General features: G+C 45.8%; 1 protein-coding gene across 1 annotated transcript; it reads right to left on the reverse strand.

The window, feature by feature from the left end:
* Window positions 1-27,803, reverse strand: acot7 (acyl-CoA thioesterase 7). Its single transcript, XM_029156444.3, is given in 10 exon segments — window positions 1-395; window positions 5,810-5,994; window positions 10,664-10,780; window positions 18,654-18,740; window positions 19,120-19,234; window positions 19,339-19,430; window positions 25,352-25,508; window positions 25,711-25,828; window positions 26,052-26,076; window positions 26,079-27,803. Coding segments are annotated over 10 exon segments (1,059 nt in total). The 5' UTR covers window positions 26,143-27,803; the 3' UTR covers window positions 1-296.
* Window positions 27,804-27,938: the final 135 nt, after the last annotated feature.

Consider the following 27,938-nt stretch of genomic DNA (forward strand, 5'->3'; position numbering starts at 1 on the left):
TCACACTCGGATCTTTTATTCATCATTATTCACTCACTTATTCATCATTTCCAAGTGTACATTCTTGGCAGCGTCTTCAAATGCGGCTCACACGCAGTCAGGCGCCATTCTGCGCCGGCAGTGAGCATAAATATACTTTAAATATCTACTCTTACATACAAACATGTACAGGAGGAAGTGGACACTTTGGTGAGTAGCACAGCAAAGACAATCACGGGTTTGGTTTGACCAGGAGGCTACGATGACAGAAGAACAGAGGTCGTGTTCGTCTTCGCACTGTGTGTCAGTGCGGCCGTTCAGCAGCGTCGCTCGGCGTCTGCGAGTCTCCGGGCTTTATTCTGGAGGTAGCGCGCTTTGCCCTCCTCGAACCGCCGCAGCTCCTCCTCCCCTTCAACCTGGGGAGCCAGAGCAGAAAGAAGGTTGGGTTTCATCATGCAGCGGAACGCCTCGCCGCCGGATCTCTGGTCTAATTCATCTGCTGATCTGTCGTAATCGCCATTCATCCTCTCGGCGAGTTTGAATGATTGTGAGTTGGAGGCTTGCGTTACGTAGACGCCATGAGTCAGCCTGCTTTGATCTTCACATCATTTCATCAGGCCCACTACAGAAGCCCGCGTGACGGTGCAGGTGGTTTTCATAACGCCCCCACCATCGACAGGCGAGCTGCTTGTGATGTTTCATACCGGTCTATTTTTAGCCAAACGTGAGCACAATTCATTGGCGCGACACTTTGCTTTATTAAAAGCACCCATTGCAGTCTGGAATTCTGGGAACGCCTCGTGGATTTACAGCTGCTATGCATCACTTTTGCACCTCTGCTGTTATTCTGAGCTCCACTTCCAGGAGTGCGAGGAACAAATGTGCTCTGTCTCCATCGCTCGGCTCGGCTGCCGGTTCGTGGGAGGAGGACGGCACCTGCGAGCCGGCGCCGTTTGGTTAAAACGCCTGGTAAACGCCAGCGCCGACGCCACGGCCCTTTCACACATTAATGGTGTTTGCTTTACATGAGCATGTGCACAGGAGGGTTTGTCTTCATACTAAGCATGCCGTATTAATGACATGGAGCAGGAGATGGAGGCTCACTGCTGGCACAGTCCAGGTGGGAGGCAGACTGCACGCCGGGCGCAGTGACAGGTGGCTTCTTAGCGTTATGGAGAGCGGGCGGTAACAGAAACGACAAAGCCTGGTGTCAGGGTGAAACCCTGGGCTCACAAATCACATATTACAATAGCGATACTGTGTGAGATGCACAACACCGGCGTCTGTGATGTAGAGCAGACTCAGGGACGTGCGGCTGCAGCACTGCTCACTTGTGTTATAGTCCACATGCTGCTCCGCCAATATTGAGTTTATTTTCAAAGAAGCATTTTTAACATACGTGAGTGTGACGGACCCTCTCACGGGACAAATCGACGAAGAACAGCTACATCCGTGTTGTGCTGCTCTCCGTTATACACAACAAATACCCATAGAGTGCAGTAATTTCACTGGAGCGTCAGGCCATTAGTCATCATTTGTACAGGAAACCATGAGGTGCACAGGGAGGTGGTCATTACAGTATTATTAAAATCAGCCCAAGGTGAACTGAGATCCTGACACCAAACTCAAAGTTATGAATCCTCTATTTTAAACTTACATAAAGTTATCTATTATTCCATATGAATAGAGAAAATATTCAAATTCACTATAATTTTACAGTGAGTAGAGGACGAGTTAAGAGGGTATATAGTTTATTAAGATACGGACACTACTTATTATGAAAAGGATCTGCCAGCAGCTGCCCACATTTGGCCAATTCTTTTAAAATGAAACAACCCAGTGATGACAAGAACCTACAGGGTGTCTCACTGACCCCCCCACTGAGTATCTCCATCACTGCCATCAGCCACGTTTGATGCAAGCCGAGCTCCCACCAATGCAAAATGCTGCAAACTGATTGAAAAAAAGATCAGGGTGTTCAGACTGTCATTTTAAAAAAAATCTGATGTAACCAATGCGTCCGAGTAATAATAATAAAAAATCTGACAGGTAGTGTTATAGTATATTTACCATAGCTGTGTTTTTGTATCTGAAATCTAATGTCATGTTGCATTGTCATCATATGGGAAAAAGGCACAAATTGTTTAAATTAAAAACCCCTAATACGAAGGAAAGACTCTAAGACGTAAACTGTTCCAACCTCCTGCTGTCCTGCTTAGACTTTCCATGAGCTGGTAATTGGCTGCATATGTGTTAACGCTGATGCAGATTTTTTTCATAACTCAATAACACAATTCAACCAAGGCTCATGTGTCTTTTGGTGTTCTCGTGTAATTGGTATTCCCACACTGGCTGCAGCCTAATGACTATAATTATTCAGGATCACCAACTACTCCTGATGACTGTGATGCAGAACCCATCGACCTTGAAAACAGCACTCACCCTCGTTTTACACTGTGGATACTTGGATATTTCCATTTACAATGTGTTTACGCTCAAGGTAAATTTGCCTTGACTTGAAAAATTGCATGAGCCACACGCAGAGGCAGATGCTAATCCCAGCGCTCTGAATCTGGGGCCCCTTTCTTCATGTCAGTCATTTGAAAATGATCTCATTATTGTACTGTAGCTCTAACGGTTAATCTGGTTTAAATTGTTTAGTGGAAGAATCAGAAGCCAGAAAAGAATTAAATAGGGTCAATGCTTTATGGCCTAAAAATGATCTGATTAACTTTAATTGTGGCTTCATGTATGAATTAGGTACAATAGGAACAGGCTCATATTCACAAATAACTATGCTTTTCTAGGTTCATGCAGAAATGATGGGTACAAGCAGTGTCGCACGTATCTGCAGCTCTGGCATGAATGCACCTGTTAACCCATTGCAGATTGTCTTGAATGGGAGGCATCTAAAAATAAATGTGCATCTCGTAATGTGGACCACATGAGGTTGCCGTGACAACCGGGCTTGTTTTCGTGTCAAGGAAGGCCAGCTGAGCCTCTGCCAGCGCAAGAGATGGAAAATGGAGGAATGAGAGGCTGCCACTGCAAGTGACAGAGGCAGGAAAGATGAAAAAGGAACCAAGGACTGATGCAATAATTCATGATCAAGGAAGATGAAGAACGCCAATTACATTATCTAAGCACCATTTAGCATTCAGTTTGAAATCAAAGCGGCCTGCTTTTAATCTTTAATCAGCTGCCAACCTATTAAAATAAGGACTACTGTACCTAAACTGGTGAGAGGTAACCAAGCATTCTGACTTTTCTATGTGCACATACAGTGGATGCAGAGAGGCGAGGCATCCCCCAGCATCCTCCTTTCTGCTCACGCTGTCCTCGTTCCTTTCTTCAGCACCACACAGTGTGAGAACATTAGTGACAGCCCATGTACAACCTCCCTTACGCACACGCACACGCACACACACACACACACACGTCCCTAACCACCCGCTGAGCTAAAAGGGGAAAAATCTCAAAATAGTAAACGCAGTGGGCTCAATCAAGAGAAAGGAGGGTAAAAGGAGGGGGGGGGGGACCACCTGCAGTCAAAAATAGCAGAAGCTGTCCTTTGATCAGGCTATTTATAGAACATAACAAGAGCACAGTGCAACAATGGCAATCTCACTGAGAGGCTGGAGCGTGCTGTCACCTCTTGCTGTACATTTAAACTGAACAGGATGCAGTAAAATAATCAATGACAATACACAGGTGAGAAGACAGAGAATCAGCGTGAAATATGTTATCAAAAAACGTGACATGCGCCTTGTTTGTAAAACATGAGTGATTTCTGTGTGACGCAAAAGGATTATGGGGAGCGCACACCACCAGGAAGACAAAGCAGAACACGCAGTAATCTCTCCTACTAATTTCCTTCCTAATCATCTGGTTCTGTCGTGATTTCGTCCAGATTGCAGGTGACGGAGGCGTAAATCAAGGTCTCGGGCGCCGTTTTCGCCGGGAGCTTTGCGCGAAGGAGCGGCCTCACGAGTCAGACTGGCTCGCACATTCGTGTGGATGTGAGAAGCATTTTGTGCAACCAGCCATGTTGTCATGCAACAGAGAGGGAGGAGAGTCTTTGCACTCACTGCAGGAGCCTTTTGTCACCAGGAAGGTAAATGGGATGTAAATGACAGAGTTAACTGAATTTATTAAAAAAATGATTGTAATATAACTAAAAAACAGTGATACAGTACAACTGCCCCTATTTAATTAAGTCATGTTTAAGCTGTCAGTACTGTAAATAGCTTTAAATGCAAAATGCATTGCGTTTCTTCTCTCGCTCATATGAACAAACACACATATTTGTCTATTCCTGCCTATGTTTATCTGCTACGTCAGAGCGTTGGCAGCCAGGACTCCGCTTAGATTTCTAATTATAGTGTTGAACATAAATTATTAAAATGATCCAATCTTTTAACATTTCTTTTCATAACACTCAGGTGCAAAAGAAAGAGGACAAGGTCTAGTCATTGCTGCACTCACAGCTTGTGTTCGATAGAAAAGCAGGCAAGGAAAGCAGACAACGGGGAAACCAAACATGGGTTGTGTGAAATGGAAATGAGTAGCAGGCGCTTCTGAAGGGGCCGAGCATCAGAGATGCAGATTGGATGCAGATACCTGTGTGGCTTCGTTCCAAATAGACTAGTCATGCTGCTGCAGCAATAAGTGTGCATTTCACAGCATTTAGCTCAAAACAACAGATAAAAATTAAGGTTAACCCAAAAAGCTGCTTTGCTCTGTACTTACGCTACATGAAATATTTCTGCAAGCTCCTCTCTTTTAATGCATCAGTCAGTGCTCTGCACGTCCTTAAAGTTTAATGATGAGACCAGGTGCAAACTCATGATGTTGTAAAAGTGAGCAGTGGAGAGAATAATGACCTGCTTTGGGCCTGTCAGGTTCCACTGAGGGAGCTCACTCACCCCACGCTGCTTTTACTTGACTGAAAGAAATATAATGTTATTATCAGCAAATTAAGAAACTGACTCAGACCCAGGTTTGCAGTGCATCAGGTTTCTAACTCAGGAAAAAACAGTCAACCAAACAAGTCATGTCATCCAACAGAATGAGTTGAGTTACAAATATGAGTAACTACCATTAAATTTAAAGAATAGTCATGTTTCAATTAATCTTAATACCCTAAATTGCTTATTTAGTCACCGGAATGTGATTTTAATAGCTCCTCTCTTGTCTAAATCCTTCCCACTGACAGGCTGACTTCATTTCACATAAAAGTTGGCCGGGTTTTAAATGGGCTCAACACAGAGACAATCAGGGAACGTGAGCGGTGCCAGGGAATAATTCAAATGTGCCGAGTCAAACAGATGGCCCGCGCGAACGGTGTTTGCATATAAACGGGGCTGGGATCGCGGTCGTGTGGCAGAACCAGGACAAACAGCAGGCGTCCCTCTCCTGTCTGCAGGTAAACACGCACACTTCACATCCTGGAAGCGAGCGCTGAGTCAGCCGGATGCTGTCGCCCAGGGATCGTGTGGATATATTAGCATAGCGCTGACACGACAGAAAATTCAGTGCGCTGCAAAGACACCCACGGAAAAAACGGACAAATTAACGGTAATGCTTTTAGCTACAAAGGTCATATGTTACTGACTAAATGACCACCAGGACAAAAACCTTATTAGCAACCTTTAAAAAAAAAGACAAGAACAAGACTTTAATTTAATTCTAATCAAGCAAATGGTCAAGATGCTGCGTCAGCAGAAAGCTGCACTTGTAAACAGGGACAGAGGCGTTTTGAGAAACCTGTGTGCGATGTACTTGGAGGACACAAAGAAACAAGCTTTGGATTCATGAGGCTGGTACCAACCTTCAGCGGAGGAACGGGCAGAGGCCTGTTGAGTTTATCCAGGGAGATGAAGGTGAAAAATGCAGAGACGGCGCGATATTTCTCTTTCTCCTCCTCCAACAGGGAGGACGCGTCCACCACCACTTCAATTTCCATAGACTTGTTGCTGACAAACGTGAGGCGCCCCGTCACCGTCACAACGCAGCCTTGGGAGGAAAGGAGGACGACAAGAAAAACATGTCCCACGTAAATGGATCATACGGGTTTTTCAGAGACACTTTCATTTCAGCAAACATCTCAAGGCCTTTCATCTGGATTTGCATCAAGTCTTTTGAAGTCTGTTTGATTCACTGTCCTTCACCTACAGTGGCCACACAACATGGACTTTGTTTTATTTCTACAAGGGTTTTCCAGTAAGTAAGATTCAGCTGCGACCGAGCTGTTAAATCACCTGAAAACCTCAGATAACGCAAATAGAAAGCGAACTAAGACCTGCGATGTAAAGTTAGACTCGAGCCGAACATGAAAGTCGCCGGCGTGCTCTGCTCTTGCAATCGTCTCCTCGTTGTTGCATCACAAGCTTTTTAAAGTCTGTTTCTGTGAGCAGAGCGAGACACGCCGATGATCTGTGGCTGCACAGCCCGTCCAGTCGTCTGCAGCCAAGTTGCTTATATTTCTAGAGAGCGACGATGACGCAGAATAGAATCACAGTAAAGTTGGAATGAAGCTTTTTTCCCGGTTAGTTAATAACTGTTACATCTAACATGTCTGACTCATCACTTCTCTCTCTTCTCAGTGTCCAGTAATAGTGCTGGACACCGTTCCTTTAGTCTCCTTTATGTGTCTGTGCTGTATTATCGCTGCTGTTGCTATAGAGACAAGTGGAGAAGGTGCTGCAGGTGCTGCAGACTGGGAAAGATCTTGATTATATGACCGAGATCTTATAAAAATAGCAAAAGCGCGGTGTTGATATATTAGAATTGACCTGGTTAAATTAGCCCAGTGTGTGACTGCTGCTCATTAATTACTGAGACATGGAAAAATGATCACACGCTTCGGTGAAGGTGGTAATTAGAAAGTTTTTAGCAAATGTTACCACCGTTATTACACTTTTAGCGATCAAACATGCAAGTGGCACTTTTCCAAAAACAGCGTGGCTGCGCACATAAACACTCACTGCAACAGAGAGGTGATTGTGATTTCTTTTTCCATGCATTTGCATTTGGTGGAATGTTATGAAATATATTATAGAAGATTTCAAACAATGTTAACTACATTCAGATGTCCACGTTCCATAGCTGTGGGTCGAGCCAGGAAGAAAAGAACATTTTACATATTTAACCCAGTCTTTGTGTAGGAAGGCGTGTTAGCTTAGCATGTGTCTGTGTGTTAGCTGGTTGCTGCTCGTCTCTCCGCTCTGTCTGCATCAAGGTGATAATGAAAATCTCACCGAGTAGATAACTGAAGACAGATGCGTAACCTATCTGGGTCCTCAGGGTGACGTGCAGGACAGTGATGGATCATTTATTTCCATGCAGCTTTCAAACACACCACATGCGCTAAAAGGACATCTCCTCTCCCGCCACCTCTGGCCCATTGAGTGTAAAGCACAAACATGTAAAGCCAGAGGTGAATCCAAACCCATTCAGGTAAACGCTGTCTGGCACAGATGCATGGAGCTCAGCCAAGTGCGCTCCTCTCACTGACACTAAAAATGAGCCTTAATGAGTGTGTGTGCGTGTGTGTGTGTGTGTGTGTGTGTGTGTGTGTGTGTGTGTGTGTGTGTGTGTGTGTGTGTGTGTGTGTGTGTGTGTTTGTGTGTGTGTGACGTTGCGACGTGATTTCGTTGAAGGCCTTTGTGATTAATAATTGATTAATGCAGAAAGTAGATCTTGGGACTTACGCGGCGCTGAAGGTCAGCCAACGCGCAGGACTGGAAGAGCCTCATCTGCGAGGAGCTGTTTGATGCGGCTAATCTGCTGTGCGTCCACGCCAGGGCTTTTATGCTGCATGCAGCAGGCGAGCAACGCGGCGTCTGAGTCACGCACACGCTGGTTTAGATAAAGAGCCGAGCCTCTGCCGGCACCCCTTCGCTGGCTCGAGACAAAAGGAGGTGCGCTGCTCAGGTTGTGGAAACTCGCGTTGTATTTGTTGGAACACGCGGCCTCTGCTGCACCGGAGCCGCCCGCCGAAGGCCACACAGGGAAGGAAGGAGGCAACGTGAGGGCGCAGTAACAACCTCCGCTGCCGACAGCTTCGGCAGAAACACGTCAGGACGATGGGATTGTTCCCTTTGTTGGATTCAAAGAGAGCGAGTTCCGCTCGGGCACATACACAACAGCAGCGTGCATTTAGCGCCGACTGCAAAGTGGTTTCAAATATGACGCTTCTGTTTGTATTCCAAGGCTTACGTCCTATAATGATGAATAGTGTTTCTTTTGTGTGAGGCTGTTCTTCCTGCTCTCACATTATAAAAGTAATTACTGCACGGCAGTAAATAAATATTTACCAAAATAAAAGTCATTTCCATGTAAAGAATCCACTGAAGCTGAAGTTTTAACATTTAGTTCACCACTGAACGGGTCCAAGCTGTGAAATCCACGCACCGCTTCTCCTGCATTTATTTGGGCTGAAGGATTAAAGGAAGATGCTGGCTCAGGCAAATAAAAACACAGCATTGATAGAGAAGAACGTCATTGTGAGTATTCATACTGCACTGTTCCCCGCTGTCTCTCACCGTGAAGCCTCCTTTCATCACTCGCGCCTTTCTTCCCGTCTCCTCTGGGGCATTTCGCGCCGACTGAACCACCTGTGGCACATCAATGCGCCAGCAGCTCGCTGGCTTGTGTTCCCCGCGTAAAACGACGCACACAGCTGAGCTGCTTGCGGTTCGGGCGTGAATGCGGACGCGGGGAACGGAAGAAAAAAAGACTACGCAACAACCTGTGTGACTGTGTCCGGCCCAGACTCGCAGGGTGGAAACAAAGAAAGGAACAAAGCACAGAGAAACATCATATGTAATAGGAAAAATGACTAAATGTGCCACTTGAATTTTATAATTTGCACTTCAACCTCATGAAGGTTATTATTGTGGATAGAGTTCAGCTCCAGTGAAGGCAGTAATCAATAGCATCAGCAGTACTGTACTGTATGTGTAGCTTTTGGCAAACAGCACGACATGACGTGTGGTTATACGTTAACGTATAGGCTCTTTATTTATGCTGCAGCTTCCTCTGCTGTTAATTCAGACTGTAAACCTGCCTGCAGCAACTCAGAACCGGCCCCGGCTGGAAATCGGACCAATTAGTTAAGTGGACAGCGGAGACGAAGTGGAACCTGGGCCACTCGTAAACAGCTCATCTCCCCATCCTTCACATGTGCCGTGCACAGACACGGACCTCCGTCTGTTTAATGTCCCTGTATTTATGGTGCCGTTTGCCCATTTGTCTGCTGGTGTGTGGTCTTCTGCTTTCACACAGGCTTCATATGGAATATGCAGGCGATATGAGAGTTAACATACTGTATAAACTGTACAACGTATGTATGTTTTGACACACAACTTTTATTTTTGTATGTGCACAGTTTGAGTATTTTTGTCCGACCACCTGGAGGGAAATGGGAGATCTACTGGTGGCAAAACACTAACACATGTGGAAGCCAGGGGAAAATCATGTCATCACCTCCTAAAGTCAAAGAGAGCGTGGAGTCACTTACAGTACAGCAGCAGAACGTGGCCCCGGATCTCAACCAATCTGTGATAATCAGTTCTCGGGTCCTCACGTTTTACAGAGAGCTATTTTAGATGTTGAAATGTCCCTTCTGCCACTCGTCTACTACGACTTACTTACTGCGAGAACTGTGTTAAAAACAGTTACAGTTACTTTATAATAATTCAAGGATGGGGAGAGATGTGGCTTGTCCATTGTTAACATCAGATCCTGAGGCAATCATAACATTTAGCACTGGAAGTCTGGAACCCATCATGTCCACTATAAGAAAAGATAACATACACACTGAGCCAGGAAAAACTGAACCTAATACAACCTCCTCCATCTGACTTTTGGCATATTTAGATTCCATGAGACCAGTGAACATACTCTAGAGACCTTTGCAGAACATCAGCCTCTCTACTCGCGTTACATACTGTACGTCAGCAGAGAGGTTCAACTGTTCTCTATCAGGGACTTCACTAAACACTGTGAAGCTACAGACAGGACGGTTATGGAGGGATGCTGAGAACCAAAGCATGGATGCTCCAGTTACACACATGATATTAAATCTTCATGACTAGGCAGCATGAGAACTATGTTAAGCTGCTGGTATCGTTCACGCCTCACAGCACTTGTGTTCATGTACTTTAGCGCAGTATGTTTATTCCTTCTGGAATCAGTACTCTGGATCAGTGTCACTCAGGCTGCCAATAAAGCAAACAACCCAGTGTTTAGAACGCAAAGAAACAATGAATGGTGTCACTTTGGACGCGCTAACTTAACGTTTGTCACGATCTTTTGAATAAGTTGTGAAAGACTGTAAGAGACTTTGGAAAACACCACATTACTGATTCAATGCTCATTTCTCAAACAGCTCAGAGACAAAGCTTGGTAATGGAACAACTAGCTTGTTTCAAAACAGTGGATCTTATCGAGTGCCGTGCATCCATGGTAATAGAGAGTGAGTTACAGATAAGCAAGTTAAGCTGTATCAGAGCCGCTGTACAGTAAAAAGTCACTATTCACATTTATTGTTGGAAAGATTCAAAAAAAATGACAGAAACCCAGCAGAGACAGGCTCCAGACAAACAGCGCAGCCCAGAGCGGTCCATTTAATGACTGCACCCGAGGGCCCACTTCCTCATAATCTTCCCACGACCCTCACCTTTTTTGATCTTGCGATGGAAGTTGATGGCGTCCACGGAGGCAGTGACAATGTTGGTGTTGCAGTGACGAGCTGCCACGATGCCAGCGACCTCGTCCATCAGCTTCATGGTCACACCTGTTCCACACAAACACATTATTAAGACGGATCCCACAGTTTTCACAGACAGGAAGCTTAACGGAGGCATCATCGCTACGCCTGTTCCATTACTTTATCAAATAGTAATAACACATTTGCATTTTACTGACTGTACAGGCAGCAAGGACGGCTGACTCATCTCAGGAAACACTTCAACAATGTTATTTCTCACCTAACTTAATTCTCTCTGTCCTTCAGAGCTCGCTGAAAAATCACCCTGAGTATATCTTTAAATTGAACACTTTAATGCGATCCCTGGATTGATGTTTGAGGCTCGGCTTCACAGAGATGAGACAGTGTGAAGTCAAAATGAATGGCTTCCCTAATGCAATTAGGAAGCCATCCACCTGAAGCTGAATTATGAATGAGTCTCGCTGCCATTTCCTCAGCATTAGCTCCTTATTCAGACTCATTAGTGGAAGTGTGTCAACAGACTTTCTGACAAATGGTATTAATGCTGGGTAAATGGTCCATAATGGCCGTTATGTTCATGTCAATAATTTAAGCTCAGCTCTTTACAGTAAATGATGCTTCCTGTGAGTTCCAAACACAAAAATAGCACGTTTGGACCGTGCAGTGTTTAGACATCCATTCAAAGTGTTAATGAGTGACCTGAGCGTGCAAACAGGCCCTCAGGCAGACAGAGGGCTGCTCAGCGAGCGTGCACTGCAGTGGAGGGGGAAGAATTCGTTCGGAGACAAGAAAAGGACGTCCTGAAGGCGAGGTGCGAAGCGCGAGCTATTCCGAAGCAGCGCTCCACGCGTGAGCTGTGGCAGGTTTCCAGCCAAACAAACCAACCACTGTTCCAATAAAGACAGAGCGGCCGCGCTGTCACGCTGGGCGCCGTGTGCACACTGTCAGGGCTTATTCTAAATATTGCCGTTGGGTGACGGATCCTTGTCCTCATCACAACGGGCTGAGAGCTCCAACTAGTGCTACAGCTCAGCTTCACACCGGCGACGGCAGCTGTGGAAGTTTATTAGTTTATTAGTTTATTTCTGCGTCTAGTCCAGGTTTTATGTTACACTCTAAAAAAGCGTGGCCTTCGTCTGAGCGAAGCATCCTGTTGGCTGCTGCACCTCATGAAAAGCTTTGTTTGTGCCCTAACTGTTCTCATGGTGGTTTCAAAGTATAATAGTATTAATAATAATAATAGGGTGAGGTGACAAATGCATTGTATTGCAATAATCAATATAATAATGATGGAAAGGAATAAAAATGAATGAATGAACTGAATGGTTTCATCACCTAATCCATCATCTAAAGACTGACAGAGCATCTTCCTATAGCGACAGCTTGGGATTTAAAGTGCTAAAGGGTCCACAATGTAAACACAGAGGACTTTACAGATCTCCTGCATTTGTAGTATTGTTTGGCAGCTTGTGTTATGCGTGAAGAAAACAAGCGTTTGTGGCTTTCTGGCTGACAGCGGGATGTCGTGTGGAGTAGATGTGGACGGGTAAAGTGAGGCGGCATCTGCTGGTGCCCGTGCGACAGTGAGCGTATGTTCATTCAGGCCCCGCGCTGCTTTCCGGATCTCCCGTGCTACAGGAATCAATAAGTCTGCTGACTGATGGCTGCTTTGGCTCCCATAGGATCCCACCATCTGCACAGCGTGGATCTATTTGTGAGCGCCAAATGTGTGGGAGTTCAAGCAGAATGCGGCGCTCGCTCCCAAACGCAGCATTCAGGGTAGAAGTGAGCCTGCTGTGTTGATTAAGAATTAAACCTGCTATTACTTTTTGACGTCCCCTTATCCAGAATGGTGGGAGCGTCAGTGTGATTTTACTGTTGCACTGAGTCTAAACCTTGAACACAACACACCGACTTTTCCAACAGGATACAGCATTTTACAAAAAAGGTATTGGCTTGATTGAGAGAATCAAGAGAGAGAATGGAGCTTGGTGACAAACCTTCATTCAAAATCCTCATCATCACCACAAGAAACGTTTCCTGCATAAAAGCAACCGCTGCTGATCGGTTCAGACTAAAGGACTGTGAGATCAGGGACATGTATCACTCTCTTCCTTGAGCCCGTTGCAGGACATTTCCCAAATCCATCTTGTTTTTCCCCCCACCTCCCCGCGATGTTGTGAAAATTGATGGGATCTCACCTAAAATTGAAAATTTCCCCTGGGTCCAGAGAACAGCCGACTACTGCAGTTCAAAGCCTGGAGTGGTCGTGTCAGAGCGTGTAACTCTGAACAGAGATGGATCGTGACCAGACAGGATGATGAAATCGAGCGTTTTATTACTGATCTATTTAAACAGGCCCTCTCTCAGTTTGTTACGCTGCACCCGGCTGAAAGCCTTCACAGCTCAACTCTTAAGTATCGACAGGGAGTTGAGATAAGAAGTCATTATTGTTGATTTTCACGCAGTAGCTGCTACCAAAATTTATTTGTTTCATATTTATGCGAATTGCCTGCTATCAAAATACGTTTTATGTATGAAGCTACTGTACATTTTAATAATTCCTTTGATTTTTATTGTGCTGAAGATAACCCAGTACAGCCATTAGATCCATAACTGTGTAGGCGCATGCAAAGATATTGTCTTCCAACAATATGACACAGTTTACAATCTACATAAATGTATTTTTCATCTCTTACAAAAACACCTTAGCCGGCGAACTGATGACATTACTCCTCGAAGCAAAGTGACCCTGCATAGTTGAGATGGATCCTTCTGGGTCATTTAAAATATTAACTGGTGGAAATGAGATTATATCTCTATTTAGTTTGTCTGTAAGTGTATTAGACTTGTGACAATTAAATGATCTTTAGGTGACATTGGGGGTGAATAAAGGCATGGATGGCAGGTGATGGAGTGAAGGCTGGCTCAGCCTGCTGTGGTATGAACTGAATGCTAATGTGTTGCAACAATGATCTCTTCAACCATTAAACTACCACTCTGAGCAGTGAGACTTGGGTTGTGTGGTCATTCTGGTCTGAAGGAGCTACCGACACATTTACATGCTGAGTCAACCCAAGTGGCCGACCGCATTGTCCTTGACTACTGAAGACGCCTGCCTTGATTCATCACCGCCATCAAAAGGAGCTGCTAATGCAGCTCCCGCAAAAAAAGCCGTCTCCTTGTGCAGCCGATGTAAAAGGTTGGAGAGAGGCTCAACGCGGGACTGCAAATGAGGACACGCCAGGCTGAGGCACCCCTGGGCCCGGCGTTACACATTCACAGGGTGACATGGCACACTATGACTCTGCCTCCGCCGTAGGCCTGGAGCGGGAGGCGGGGTGGGGGGGTGCTGTGTGCAGGGAGGGAGGACAGCTCACTCCGAAATGGGAAGAAAAACCCAGCAATTAATAAGCAAGTCTCCGAGTGCGGCCCAGTTTGCCACGGGGCCGAATACCTCCGTGATTAGATTCTATGTGACGCCAGATCTCGGCACAAAACCCTGTCCACTTGCAGCAGGCGCCGTAACAGTGACGGGAGTCTTCCAGGCAGCGCTCGGCACTCATCACCTCTGCCTGCGAACTTCAAAGCCTATTAGTTAGACCCAGCTCAGACGACGTGCACCAACCGCCATACGTGACCTCGGCCACGTTCACCGATCACTTCCTGAACGCGTGTCTGATCATCGCTCCCCCCCCGAGTTCGCGCTCTTCCTACCTTCACCCACCACTTCCAGTTCACCCTCTCTGTGCGGCCTTCTCGTGCCCTCCCTACATGCTTTAATCATGGACAGTATCACACGGCTCCAACTGCCTCCTAATGAGCTGTTACTATAGAAACTGCTCCTGTTAACATCGCGGCCACGCACCCACATCCACAGTGCCATGTTTTTTTGGTGTGTTCTACCTTTCCAGCTGTGGTGAGCTTCACTAAACATGGGCCAAATGTGGCAGATGACTGAGAAAACGGGCCCCACAATGGACATTCTGTCAGATAACGGACCTGTGGCTGTGATGGTGAAGGTCACAACCCTTTATGTCTCCTGTATTTAAAGGAATCATTTAAAAGGGTGAAATTTCACTTCTCTCAACAGGATTGCATCTTTGTGCAGACTGCTTTTTCACCTTTAGTTACACCCGACAGTGGTTATTATTTATTCAACTCTTCATCTTCGTCATCATCTAGTAAACTGCAACTCAGCTAAATGGGACGGAACATTAACAATACAGTCACTTCTGTGGAGCTCTGCGATGCCTCAATCACTCCGTGTGCTCCCTCCAGCTGATCCCCTGCTTCGTGACATGAGGCTCAATTACTTTGAGCAGATTGATTACGTGGTTCTTAACGTCACGATAACTTGCTTATTAACATTCTCTCCCTGGAACGACTAGAGCTGCTTCGCGCCTGCCTGGGAACCCAGCGTCCTCGGCTCCTCGGCGGTGTCTCTCCACGGTTAAACACATTCACGCTCACTCTTGAATCAATCTGTTGCAGAAACTTGGAGCTGGCGCCTCTTCTCGCCTTCATTGATTCTGTGTCAGCAAACAAACACTCTATTTAGTTAATGGCTGCTTGAGGCTGGAGGTCAGTAGAAGTTCCTTCTCTCTTTTTAAAGGCAGATTTTGTCAGACTGAATTCTTCAGAAACACAGTATAGTCACTCCTGTTAGTGAAGCTGAAAATGCTGGCTTGTAACAGACTGTGTACTTTGTACATACAGGAGCATTACCATTGTATGTATAAAAAGAAGTAGTTTAATTTCTTCATTTGGATCTCACCGAATTTACCTTAAAGCTCCTGAGACGAGACAAGTCTCCATTAGTGCTCCTACCACAGTATGTTATTCCTAAACCACTGTTAGCTTAACTCAGGCTCCAGTGGATACATCCTTTTTACTGGGTCCTTGTTTCAGGCAGTGACATATTTTTATATGCACTGAGCACAGATCAGAGCAGGAGACAGTCGATACAGAGCTGCTTTGTAGTACGTGCGTCTTCCTGTGCTCAGAAACCCTATATCTGCTCATTGTCTCTTACTCACAGACGAACGGAAGGACGTGGCTTCAGTTTACACAAACATAAACCTCAGGCCCGAGCTCCCACAGCCTAAACACTCAGAAATAAATCCCCTTATCTAACAATATTATGTTGCTTAAATTTCTGGTTTTGGTCCCGGTTTAATCAGACTGCAGTGATATCCACCTGTGGCATCAAGTGCGGTTTCCATAGAAACATGCGGGCACGCTCCTTTAGAACATGAAGGAGGAAGCAGAGCGAGCAGGAAGAGCAGAGAGGAGCACGAGATAATGAGAGGAGGTGGGCAGGCGATGAAGAAGCACAACAAAAGGAGGCGAGCATCAGAGACATGAAAAGGAAGCGTGTTTAGGACAATGTGCACGCTTGGGTTGAGCTATTCGCACCTTTTGATCGTTTCCTGCATTTTGGAATTTTCCAGGAACGATGATAATGCATCGACTGTATACACAGGTGTTTGCCATTTGAAAGCAATCTGAGCGGCTGCAGGCTTTGACCTCACAACATCTGCTTTCGTAAACATTCATTTAATGGGAATGATGAGAAAGAGTGTTTTAACAGTGATGTGAGTCTGCTGCAGTTTCTTGATGGCAAAATTAATTTCAAACAATAATAAACAATAGTTTTCAGTGTTTACTTACAAAATAAACAGACATGTGCCTTCGTAAATGGTCACGTTTGTCTGCATGTGCTTAACGTGTCCTCAGGCTCATAGGAACATGAGTCACATCACCTGAAAAGCACCTAGCGTTGCCACATAGCGTCAGCTCGCTTCCTCTAACAAGAAAGAGAGGGGAGAGAGCGGGTCACACACAGTAAGAGGAGAGGAGCGCAGGCACCCGGGCTGCCTGGTCCGACTCGTAAACAGGAGCGTAGTGGAAGCAGCAGCGAACAACACGGGAAACAGTGTCTAATGAGCAATGGCATGTACAGAGAGAGAGAGAGAGACAGAGAGACAGAGAGAGAGAGAGAGAGAGACAGAGAGAGAGAGAGAGAGAGAGAGAGGGACAGAGAGACAGAGAGACAGAGACAGAGAGAGAGAGACAGAGAGAGAGAGAGAGACAGAGAGAGAGAGAGAGGGGGACAGAGAGACAGAGAGACAGAGACAGAGAGAGAGAGACAGAGAGAGACAGAGAGAGAGACAGAGAGAGAGAGAGACACAGACAGAGTGTGTGTGTGTGTGTGTGTGTGTGTGTGTGTGTGTGTGTGTGTGTGTGTGTGTGTGTGTGTGCGCGCGCGTGCGTGCGTGTGTGTGTGCGCGCGCGTGCGTGCGTGTGTGTGCGCGTGCACATGCTTACTCCACATTTGACTTCTAACTGGACAGAGTCCTCTGAATGAAGAAGGCAGCCATGACACATGCAACACTTACATGTGTCCTGCCACTCGTGCTCCTCCTCATTCAAGCTCCCTCTTCTGTTTTCATCTACATTAGCTGGCGTCTCAATGATGGCCTCTTTACGTAGGTGACCTCAATAGAATTGGCAGCATGAGACAGGAATATCCTGCCAGAAATAATATACCTTGACTGATTAAAAAAGAAAATCTGCTCTCTGGTGATAAAATGTTAGAAGCAGCCAGAAGCGTCTAGTTTTAGCAATAGTTTTGTTGTTGCTTGAGAGAGACTGGTGAAAACCCATCAGCCCCCGATTATATTGCATTATATCATTATTTGTTTGTTTTGCTTTTAATCTGAGTTTGTTTCAATATTGTTTTTGGGAAGCCTTAATTGAATGGACAAAAGGCTCCAGAGAGGAAGAGGAAAAGCTCAATTTGAATGTCTACTGCATTAAGGATTAAGTGTGGAGGAATATCAGGAAATTGAGATTCTACTCAAAGATAACAGAGTGGGCACAGCCAGAAAATGTAACAGTCAAAAAGCGAGGCGTGGAGGGACAATTTAAGCCTCCGAGTCAAAGAGGTTGTCAGCGAAGCCACAGAAGTGGAAACAGAATCAGCACTATAAATTTACTGAAGCAAAGAGTCTTTATGTTCTATTTGTTGCTTTAGTTTTCTATTTCCAGTTCCATCCTCATTACTCGGCTCATCCCATCTCCAAACAGCCCGGAGCGCTGTCAATGCAGCACAACCCAGAGACACCACGGAACCCAAAGACACATGTTTGGTCTTACATCATACATGTACATCTATTCACTTAGGAAAATAAAAAATAATAGACGTAGCGTTCTATTTCAAGGACATTTCACTTTAGATCAAATTCATGTTGCAGGACGCACCGTTCCAACGCAGCCTGGCAGCTACAGTATAAAACCTCACTGGAAACTCCCAAGTTACTCATGGAATTATGTGTAGACTACAGAAATGTGAACAAGTGCTAAGAAGCTGTCTGCTAAATCAGTTCCTACAGATGTTTCTTAACTCCTCTAAGCCCCAGTATCTTCTGATCTGTGTCTTCGACAGATCTCGCTTCCTCCATTCATCAGTCTGTGCCTTTGATTTCTGTTTCATCCCCTGCTGCAGGAAGATGATGATGATGGACAGCCCACTGAGCTCCTCTTTTCACATGTTTGACTTTGGATGTGTAATAAAGCTCAAACCCGCTTACTAATGTAGAGTCAGTTAATTGTCACAGAATTAGTTTCATCATTTTTTACACAAACAGTAAATTACTGTAAATACTGTAGATAGATTTAACTCGCTTTAAACTAACTTAGGCCATAAATGAAAGATAAATAGTAGTTTTAACCACCAGAGGACCAGAGTGACCCAACTTTAAGATGCTATTTCCTGATATGTGTAAACATTAATAGTTCACATAAAGGAAGCAACAGCAGACTTAAACTCATGGTATCATGGTTCAGTCCATCTAGTTACTTGACTATATCCTTGAGTTTTGTTTTTTTGTTTGTATTCTTCACTTCCTGCTGCTGCATGATCAGGTGGACTCACCTCCATGGACGTAGTTGTGCAGTATGCAGTCTGACGGGCCCACCAGGTGGATCAGAGTGGACTGGCTGAAGCCAACCGAGTGCTGCTCTGTAGTGCAAAACACACACACACACACAAAACAGAAGATTTTCATTGTAAAATTGACTACAGTGTATTTTGCCCATGAAAGCCAAGCTAACACAGGCGTCATATATTCTGTCCCGCCAAAGCAACGGTAGCACACACACATGAAGGTTCATGCACCTTTTGGTGGATCCTCTGTGGTTGAGCCAATGTGACAGAATTAGAGAAATAGTCAATATTTTTACTCTAATGACAGTTGAATACAAGTTAGAAACAAGCACCTTCGGCCAATAACCATTATAAGAGTCGATGAGATGCAATGTTCAGTGGATAGCAGCACAGTCTGTTACAAACTTAGACCATCCTTCCAGTCCATCTGAGGGTAGAAGGACGCATACATCACCTGTGTTGGGTGGAGGTGGCACCACCTCCTCAGTCCTTGCTTTGCTCTCCAGTCTCTCCAGCTTCTGAGCCTCATAGCGTTTCCTACCCTCCTCTTCTTTACCTTCACTGGCGTACTACAGAATGGAGCACACTGCATTAATATACTGTTTAATGTCGCTTTCATTCTGCGTGAGATCCGTTATATCGTGCGCCAGCGAGCGAAGCGGATGGCGTCCACCTTGATGAGCGGCACCTCCATGATCTTGTCGACGTTCTGCAGGGAGCAGGGGACGTACCACAGCGCCGCCTTGTTGGCCAGCTTTTTGGCGCCTGAAAAGGAAAAAATGGCATTAAAAGGACTTCACAGCTCACGTCTAAACAGACAAACGAACACCTCTGCGCTTTGGCGCCTCTTCCAAATAAAACTGCAGAAAACAGCCGTTGTCCAAACAGACGCTGCCATTAATGCCGCGACCAACGCAAACTCATCGGCGCTGCCTGAAGGTCACTCACACACAACGAATGAGGACGACGGTCAACAAAAAACAAGTGCCCATTCACTGAGTGACTCATTCGATTAGTGCTATGCTCACATTCAGCCGCACTTCATCCTCAAAGTGCTGCGCGCTCCCGAAACGTCTTCATGCTTAAGTTTTGTCAGATCCAGTAGTTTCAACCGGCTCTGCCTTCGAGCAGAACGTATGGACCCATAAGGCAACTCTTGGTAATCAGGCGGAGAGGTTGTCATAGCGATATCGTCTCTACTCTGCCTACACATTTTCTCTTAATTCCCTAATAGACACACGGACTATTTTGAGGCCGTGTTGTTAGGGCACGCGAGGGAGGTGCACGTCAGGGAGCGAGGCCAACGGGTTTAAATGAAATCACCGTCTTTACACAGTGTGAAGTGTTGTAGCTGCACCACATGGAGCTCTCAGTGGGCTGATGCCTCCATTTATTTTACATTTTCAATTTACAGCATGGTTTGTAATCTTGCTCCACGTGTTTAGCTGCGGTGTTATACTGTACTAGCGTGTGTAAAGACAAACAAGCACAAGACTTTGAGACAGAAATGTATAGTTAAGACAACACATAGGGCAAAGCAGGGTATAACAACATACTCTAGGGGGAAAACATTAGCATTTTACACCAGAGTTGAAACTGTGCAGACAGCCAGACCACGTTGCCATGCCAACCATGCTTCTCTCCTCCTCCTCTCATTGGCTCCCGCCCTTGCCAGCAACCAGGAAGAACGGAAGGCATATTAACATATCCTTGACTCTACCGAGACTGAGTGACTCCGCTCTATTATTAGCTCCTGCTGGACCTTTTAAGTGAACTGTGTTTAGGATGGAAGGAGGAAAATGAGGAAAAAGAGGGGGGAGGGGGGGAGAAAACAAAGCAGAGTCTGAAGCCTTGTGCCAGATAAGAACCATTCTAACAGATAACCTTTGTGACCAGGGCGCAACCAGGGACCTGGCTTTGAATTTGAAAATGCACGTGAGCCACAAAATGCACATCAAAGCTACAAGGTAGCTGGAATATTTACCTCAGTGCTGCTCATATTTGACAAGCGACTGCAGAGGACCGGTCTCTCAAATAGCAGGAGGGACAGCTGGGTTACTTACTTACCAACAGCAAACTACTGAGTAGGACGATTTTGGCTTCATACAGCACAAATCTGCTCGCTCACATTCCAACACTGCTGAATAAATCAACTCACAGCACGTTAACTTGTTTTTTTCTGCTTGCTTTTTTTTCTGTTTCACCTGTGGCAGCTTTAAAGCAAGTGTAAAAGGGCAGTCTGGCGCCATCATGGCAGCTGAGACATGGAACCTGGACGGCTGCTCCTTTTTTGCACAAAATAACACTCAGACAATGAAATTAACGCCATTTGGGTGATTCTATCAGAAGGTAATTACATAGTAACCCGCATACACACTCATCTATCACTGGGTTTGCTATAAAACCTGAAACTATCAGCTGACAACTGCACAAAAACTACTAGATTACATTCAGTTACTTCTGATCAGGGTTCGGCAGAAGGTGTAAAGCTGTGCGGCAATCGTGATTCTCTGTTATATTCAACTAGCAGAACAAAAGCATTAGTATAACTGATTGTTCACATTTGCTCAAAGACAGGAAATGATCCTTATCTCAACTTTAACTTCAGTTTGGATCATTTGCGAAACAGCCTAGATGCACTCTTCTAGTCAGAAGTACCACTCTGAGATCTTTATTTGTCCCCTTGACCCTCATACGTCTTTCACCAAACGCAGTTTCATTTGATTTATTGCTGGCTCCTACTCAGTCGCTCGGCTACGCTCCCCTTTGTCTCTCATCCTCCCTTCATTCTTCCTCCAGCTTTAAAAACTGTTTTATTTTCTCCTTCCTGGACTGCATGTCTCCAGCTCAGACACAGCTCGGTTGAGATCATTCTTAGTCCCTGATCCCCATGATCAAAACCACAGATTTTCCATTGTGCTGAGCCAACACCCATTAGCCTAAACTACACTACAGTCCCTCTGTGGGACGTTACAGCCTAATAGGAGCAGATAAAATCCTGCCAGGAGAAGAGGTGTGGGACAGAGATTTCTAACAGTAAAGGAACAGACTCAATTCTAAATATTATTACAAGCTGTTCTTGAGCATAATCCAGAACTACTGTAATAGACCTGACTGCGAGACAAAAAAACTGCTACTACAGTAACACGTCTCCCTTGCAGTAGCACGTTATGCCAATTTAATTATTAATTTAAGAAAAGCATCAGTTCTTTTGTGCAATAAGTGCAATGAGCTGCAATGTATTAAAAGCATTTCATCTTTGGTCATATTAATAGCTTGTGTGTATGTTTTTCCGGCACTCCTTCAGTACTTGCTGTTGTATCACCTACCAGGATCATAGCAGAATTTTCATGCTTATTTTAAGCTTCGACCCACAATGCATTGCACTTAGCTCTGTCTAGGCATGTGTTGAGGGGGCACAGTTTTTGTATGTGTTATGCAAATGTGTGCCTGAGTGTGCACGCAACGCGAGCTTTAGTACCTTGATGGAATTTTGAAGCTGAATGTGTTTATGTCTCGGTGCGTGTGTGTGTGTGTGTGTGTGTGTGTGTGTGTGTGTGTGTGTGTGTGTGTGTGTGTGTGTGTGTGTGTTGCACTTATATGGCCTGTTAAGAGCTGTTGGAGTTCAGCCTTAGTTAATCATAGTCAGTGTAGATCATGGAAAGAGTTGGGGTCAGGCCTTCAGTTGTAACAAATCAGTCATTGAGTTTAAAGTGTTTAACTGTGACTGCAGCTTTCTGAATAAGCTGTATATCTATTTTCAAGCGCGTTTGCACATACCATACATGGGTTTATGCTAATCTGTGTATGAGTCTATGTATGAATGCAGATGTGCAGCCCATTAGTGCGCATGTGCAACCCCCGCCCCCCCGGTGGGGACAATCATCACGGCTCGTGCCCACAGTAGGCAGCCTGTCCCTGGGGGAGCAGCCTGCCTGACGAGATGCTGCCTGACTGTGGAGCCGGAATGCTTGCGCCGCCTTCCAACAAACGCAGGCATACATCCATGAACAAAGGCGCAGAAATGTGCAATAGAGCCGCGCGCCGAGCAATATGCGGTGCCACGGTGTGTACGGAGCATGCACGTTTGCACCTTCCCATGCAAAGCCATGCGTGGCTACACAAACATGCATCTATCACACATACAAACGGCCACAGCACACAAGTCTACAGCTTAAATGAGTGCCTGTCCGTCAGCCTTCTGAGTAGGAAAAGCAGCAGCCAGTCCTGCCTCATTAGGATTCCATTGAGTGTGCATCTGTGTGGGTGTAAGAACGCGTAGGTGTGTGACTTTTTCTGCACACAAAGTGTCATTTTTTGCAGATCAGATGAGGCTCTGCGTGGATGCAGGTCGTTCACGCACGTAACACGCGTGTCAGCGCGCGCCGGCTCCGTGCACGCGGCCCTTTGGGAGCGCGTGTGCAGGTACATCTACTCGGCGTCCGTGTCTGACTCGGCCACAGTGTGTGAGGCCTGACGCTAAGCAGACATGACAGAAGCAAATAATGTCTGCTCCCGTTATCTTCTCTTCCCCCTCGGCCCCCGCAGGAACATTTTAAAGGGCCAAAAAACTGTGTAAAACACACACGCATGCCCACATTTGCATGTGTACAGTAGAGATGCACAACCGTGGCACATGCGCACAACGCAGCACACGTCTGCTAAATTATGCATTAAAAGGCAAGGCGCACAGTGGAAAAACACGCATTTAACCTGAGCGTGCAGGCTTGAACCACATCCCCACACACTGTGACTCCCTAATCAGGTTCTACTGAGGTCTGAATAAACAGCTGTTTATGAAAGCTCAAACGCACACACACGTGAGACCACCAAGGTGCAGCCTCTCCTCTGGATCTATTTTTAATCCCGAGGCAGATGTTCTAATTCGCTTTTCTCCGAGTGAAGTTGACGGATAGTATCTGCTGCACAATTTGTTAGACGACAACGTGATGCTACATCTATGGAATACGAATCGTGGCGATGGCGAGGCGGTTGCTCTTCGATTTGGGCCATAACGTGAGCTAATCCCGTCCCAGATGGCGGCTGGCCCACACAGCCTCCAGAGAGCTCTGCACACAAGTTTGGTGTCCCATAGGAACAAATCTGACTAAAGTCGTGATCAAGCTAGATTAATATGAAGATAAATAAAGATCCATACCCACACACTACTGCCCTGACACTCAACACATCACACCTCTTTGGCCCTTTTGTATTTTATTCATGCACAGCTGAGCTCTTCTAAACATTAAAAAAGAAACGGGAAGTGTTTGTTTCGATTATAATGTGATTATTACTAAACCTACATTTATGTTTGCTGATACTAAAGCGTACAAATGAGTTATGAAGCCGCATCTGCTGAATTTCACTATGTTAGACAATTTACAAATCTGGAGAAACTTATGCTAAGATACTTTAAAAAGGAGAAAATACACATAGATTTACATAATAATACACTTGACTAAGTGAAGTATCAAAAAGCAAGAAAAGGTTTTTGGCCAAGACTGAAAGACTGACTTTTTGTCCAGTGTGTGAACAAACACAGAGTGCAGGGAATCATTGGTTCTCATATTAAGTCTTATCCTGTGCATCACACAGAGGGGCGTCTTGGGATTGGGTTTGGTGCAGCCCCTCCGTTCGGGGTCCGTCCTGACAGGCCCTTGTCCCTGTCTGGATCCTGCTCTCCACCTGTCATCTCACATCTCTGCCTCCGCCTCCATCAACCGGCTTCCAGCCCAGCAACCAGCCAACCAACCAGTACAAGCCAGTTGCTACGGCAACGACTGTCTAGGGGATATTTCTTTTGTTTCTCACACCTCTTTTCCTTCATCCTTATTTCTGTCTCCTCGCCCCTCGCACTCTTTTTCTTTGATTGCTTTTATTACTTCTAAAATTTCTCCCACCGTTGTCTGGGTGCTCGTCACCCCTCGCTCTCCTTCGCCGGCGCTTCCTCATTCTGACCCACTTCTCTAATCTCAGACAATCAATAACCGTATATGTGTCTTTAATATGTCTTTAAACATGCAATAGGATGTTGCAGGATTTGGAGCTTCACCTTACAAGAAACTACTGAGCATTGTCCTGAATTATTAAAAGCCAGTATGAGCGCATCCACCTGTATTATCATGTGTAGATATCACCTCTGGACTTCCTTTGATATGATTTCAGGCAGCGTCATGCGTCAGCGCATGACATTTGCTTATTTTAGGTGCGTTGCTGCTGCAATTGGCATTTAAAGGTTTACAGACAACGCCAGCTCGGCCCGATGTGATCCTCTGTGCATGTGTACTCAGGGGACACTGAGCACTGTGTGCACAGGCCTGTGTACAGAAGCATAATGTTTGTCTATTCATAGCAAACACCAAACATGCACAAAACATAATATTAATAAAAAAAACACTTGGCACATATTCTAAAACTGGAAACAAGCATGGCTCCTTCAGGGGCTCTGCCTGAGAGCTCTCTTACCTATTGTGTTGTTATTGTGCCCTCTGCTGATCAAATGGCAAAACAACACCGTAAGGGAATTCTTACTGCTGTCTTGATGAAATCCCCATTATTTGATTCAACAAGTGCATAATTTAATAATAATTCTATCAGAGTCATTTTGAATCCCTACTCATTGACATATTTTTTAATAATGGGGCTTTGGCTCAGAAAAAAATTTAAAATGCAGATGGTCTAAGTACCTGTGAGGATGTTCTCCGCCATGACTTTGACCTGGACCTCAAGCGAGTGCTTGGACGTGTAGGTGATCTCAGCAGTGACGTGGGCGACCTCACCGATGAACACGGGGGACAGGAACTCCGTCTTCTCCACCCGAACCAGAAGTGCCAAGCACTGGCCCTGTCAGAGGAAAGAGCAAACACGACACGACACACGCGCCCATGAGGTTCGAATGATGAGAATTAATATGTCGGATATAAAAAGAAAAAGCTGCTTCACGTTTGCCGTGTGAGAAGTCAGATGCAATGAGAGTTACAACATAACTTGTGATGAGGCACAAACGTATTGGGAGCTGCTTGGATCTGATGCTCTGGTCTCTCACCCCATTCTGCGTGTTGCAGTGCCGCGTGCTCACGATGCAGCCGGCCTCCTCGATCATCTTCAGAATGTTGCCGCCGTGGACGCTGCCCACGATGTTCGCATCGTCCGGTCGCATGATTCTGTCACAAAGAGAGGAGCTTTTACTGTCTGAGCTGCTGCTGTGTGGAATTAAAGCTCCTGAGATGGTTTCCAGCTTCAGACTAATTTGATAATTGCGATGGTTTGTGACATCAGGACAGTTTCTCTCGGAGTAATTGCGTTTATAAAGGACGTGTGCGTTTGTGTGGGTCAGAGTGAACTGGACACAGCATCGTGCGTATTCGTGCGTCAGAGATGAACTACCTGCTGAGCTGGTATTTGGAGCAGCCTCCTCACCTTCGCTGACATCTCGGCCCACTGTCTGGCCGCGACTCGCTCGGCATTTCTCCACCATCGCCCTCTACATCTGGAGCTCTGCTCCGCCGGGTTCCAAAGCAACACATTTAGCAGCCTTTCATTCTAGTTTTTCAGTCTCTGATCTGATTCCTTCGTGACTAAGACGTAGGATGAGTCATGCGCTTTAAGCTTTCACGCCAGATGTGGCGTTAACCCCAAGTGTCAAGACTGAATTCACAGATAGACAGCAGGTAACTAATAGAACCACTGAGCCCAAGGACGGCAGATGTTTTCCAAATTAACGATCAGTTTCAACTACACCACTGACATATACCTGAATATCACAAACTGAACAAAGGCATGCATTGTAATACTGCTGACACAAGCAAAAAACAATGTTGTTACCTGTGTCGAGAGGAATAACAGCAAAAGCTGTGACTCAGCCTCAGAAAAGCATGTCTTGGAATCATTTCTATCCCCAACCGCACCACACGGCAAATAACAAAGAGCCGACCGAGGTTGGAGGGGAACCTCCATTATAAAGCTATGCTCAAACAGTATTTGGCCTGGACAGTCTTTGGTCACTAGGCAGCACAAATGCTTCACAAACACAACTGTATATATGCTGTTTGCATGAGCAGATACACGCCAGTCAATTAGTCCTAATGTTGAATTATCAGGAAACGTTGGAATTAATGTGACACCGCTGACGAAATAAAGATCCTATTTGCATTTGAGGCATTTCTTCGATGCTCTCGGCCAAAACAAAGGAGGATGGGAGGTTTGTATCATCATTTGTATTATCATTCAGCCAAGAGGAGACAGGGAGGAAATGAATGTACTAATGTGACGTTAAACAGGATTCAGATCTAGTTCTGGCGCATTCACACAAACAAAACACTTGCAGATAATGGCTTTAATCTGAGGCTGAAAGGCAGTGAGTGAGTCACCATGATTAGATGTGACACCAGGTGAACAAGTCAGACAGGAATGATGACAGGCTGAAGGTCAGACGCGAGATTTCTACGTTTCCGTTCTGGGAAGATTAAAAAAACTACAAAAACTATGATGGAACTAAATAAAGTTTTTTTGTTTTTTTTAATTATAGCGACGTAAATCTAGTAAACTAACAAAACTACAGGGCTCCACCTACAGGCGGACACAGGCACAACCAGCCCTGCATGTTGATGGGAAATGAAGTCCATTCATTGCGAAGGCATTTTAATAGGTCGCAGGCATCACCGCTGTATAACAAACAGATGGCTGTTGCTTTTCATGGTTCTCCTTCCGTAAAGTAAATATAGGGTCGACGTCACACGTTTACGTGAATCCTTGATCCCGCGAAATAGAATACAGCTTTTATTGTGTCAAATGATGCCCAGCTCGTTTTGCCCTTGCTAGTTTTAGCTCGCGTCTCGCCGGTGCCGCGCGTGATAAGGTCATGACGGACGCAGATGCTGAGCCGGAAGTCCGCGTGCTCGGTGACGTTAAAATGCCCCCTTTGAAAAGATTCCCATTTAAGCAGAATTAGACGCCGGCGTCGACGGGACGCAGGCGGCGTGACGCTGCGATGTTCTGTCTGGAACGAGCGGGGGTCGAGCCGATTATCTGCGTCCTCGTCTCGAGCTCGCGCCGTGTGACGCCGGTGCCGCGTCGTTCCCGTCGTTTGCTCATCAGCCGCACATTAACGTGTCCTCGCGCTCGCTCGCTCGCTCGCGCGTCGCCTTCGCCGTCCTGCTCCGGTCCTACCTGCATAACTGGAGCGAGGGTGCTTCCTCGTGCGGCCGCGATACGGACATGATGATGATGATGATGATGACGGTCCGCTCTCGGGGCTCGTTGGTCTCGTGCTGC

The sequence above is a fragment of the Betta splendens genome, chromosome 7 (assembly GCF_900634795.4).
Source record: "Betta splendens chromosome 7, fBetSpl5.4, whole genome shotgun sequence".
NCBI classification, from domain to species: Eukaryota; Metazoa; Chordata; class Actinopteri; order Anabantiformes; family Osphronemidae; genus Betta; species Betta splendens.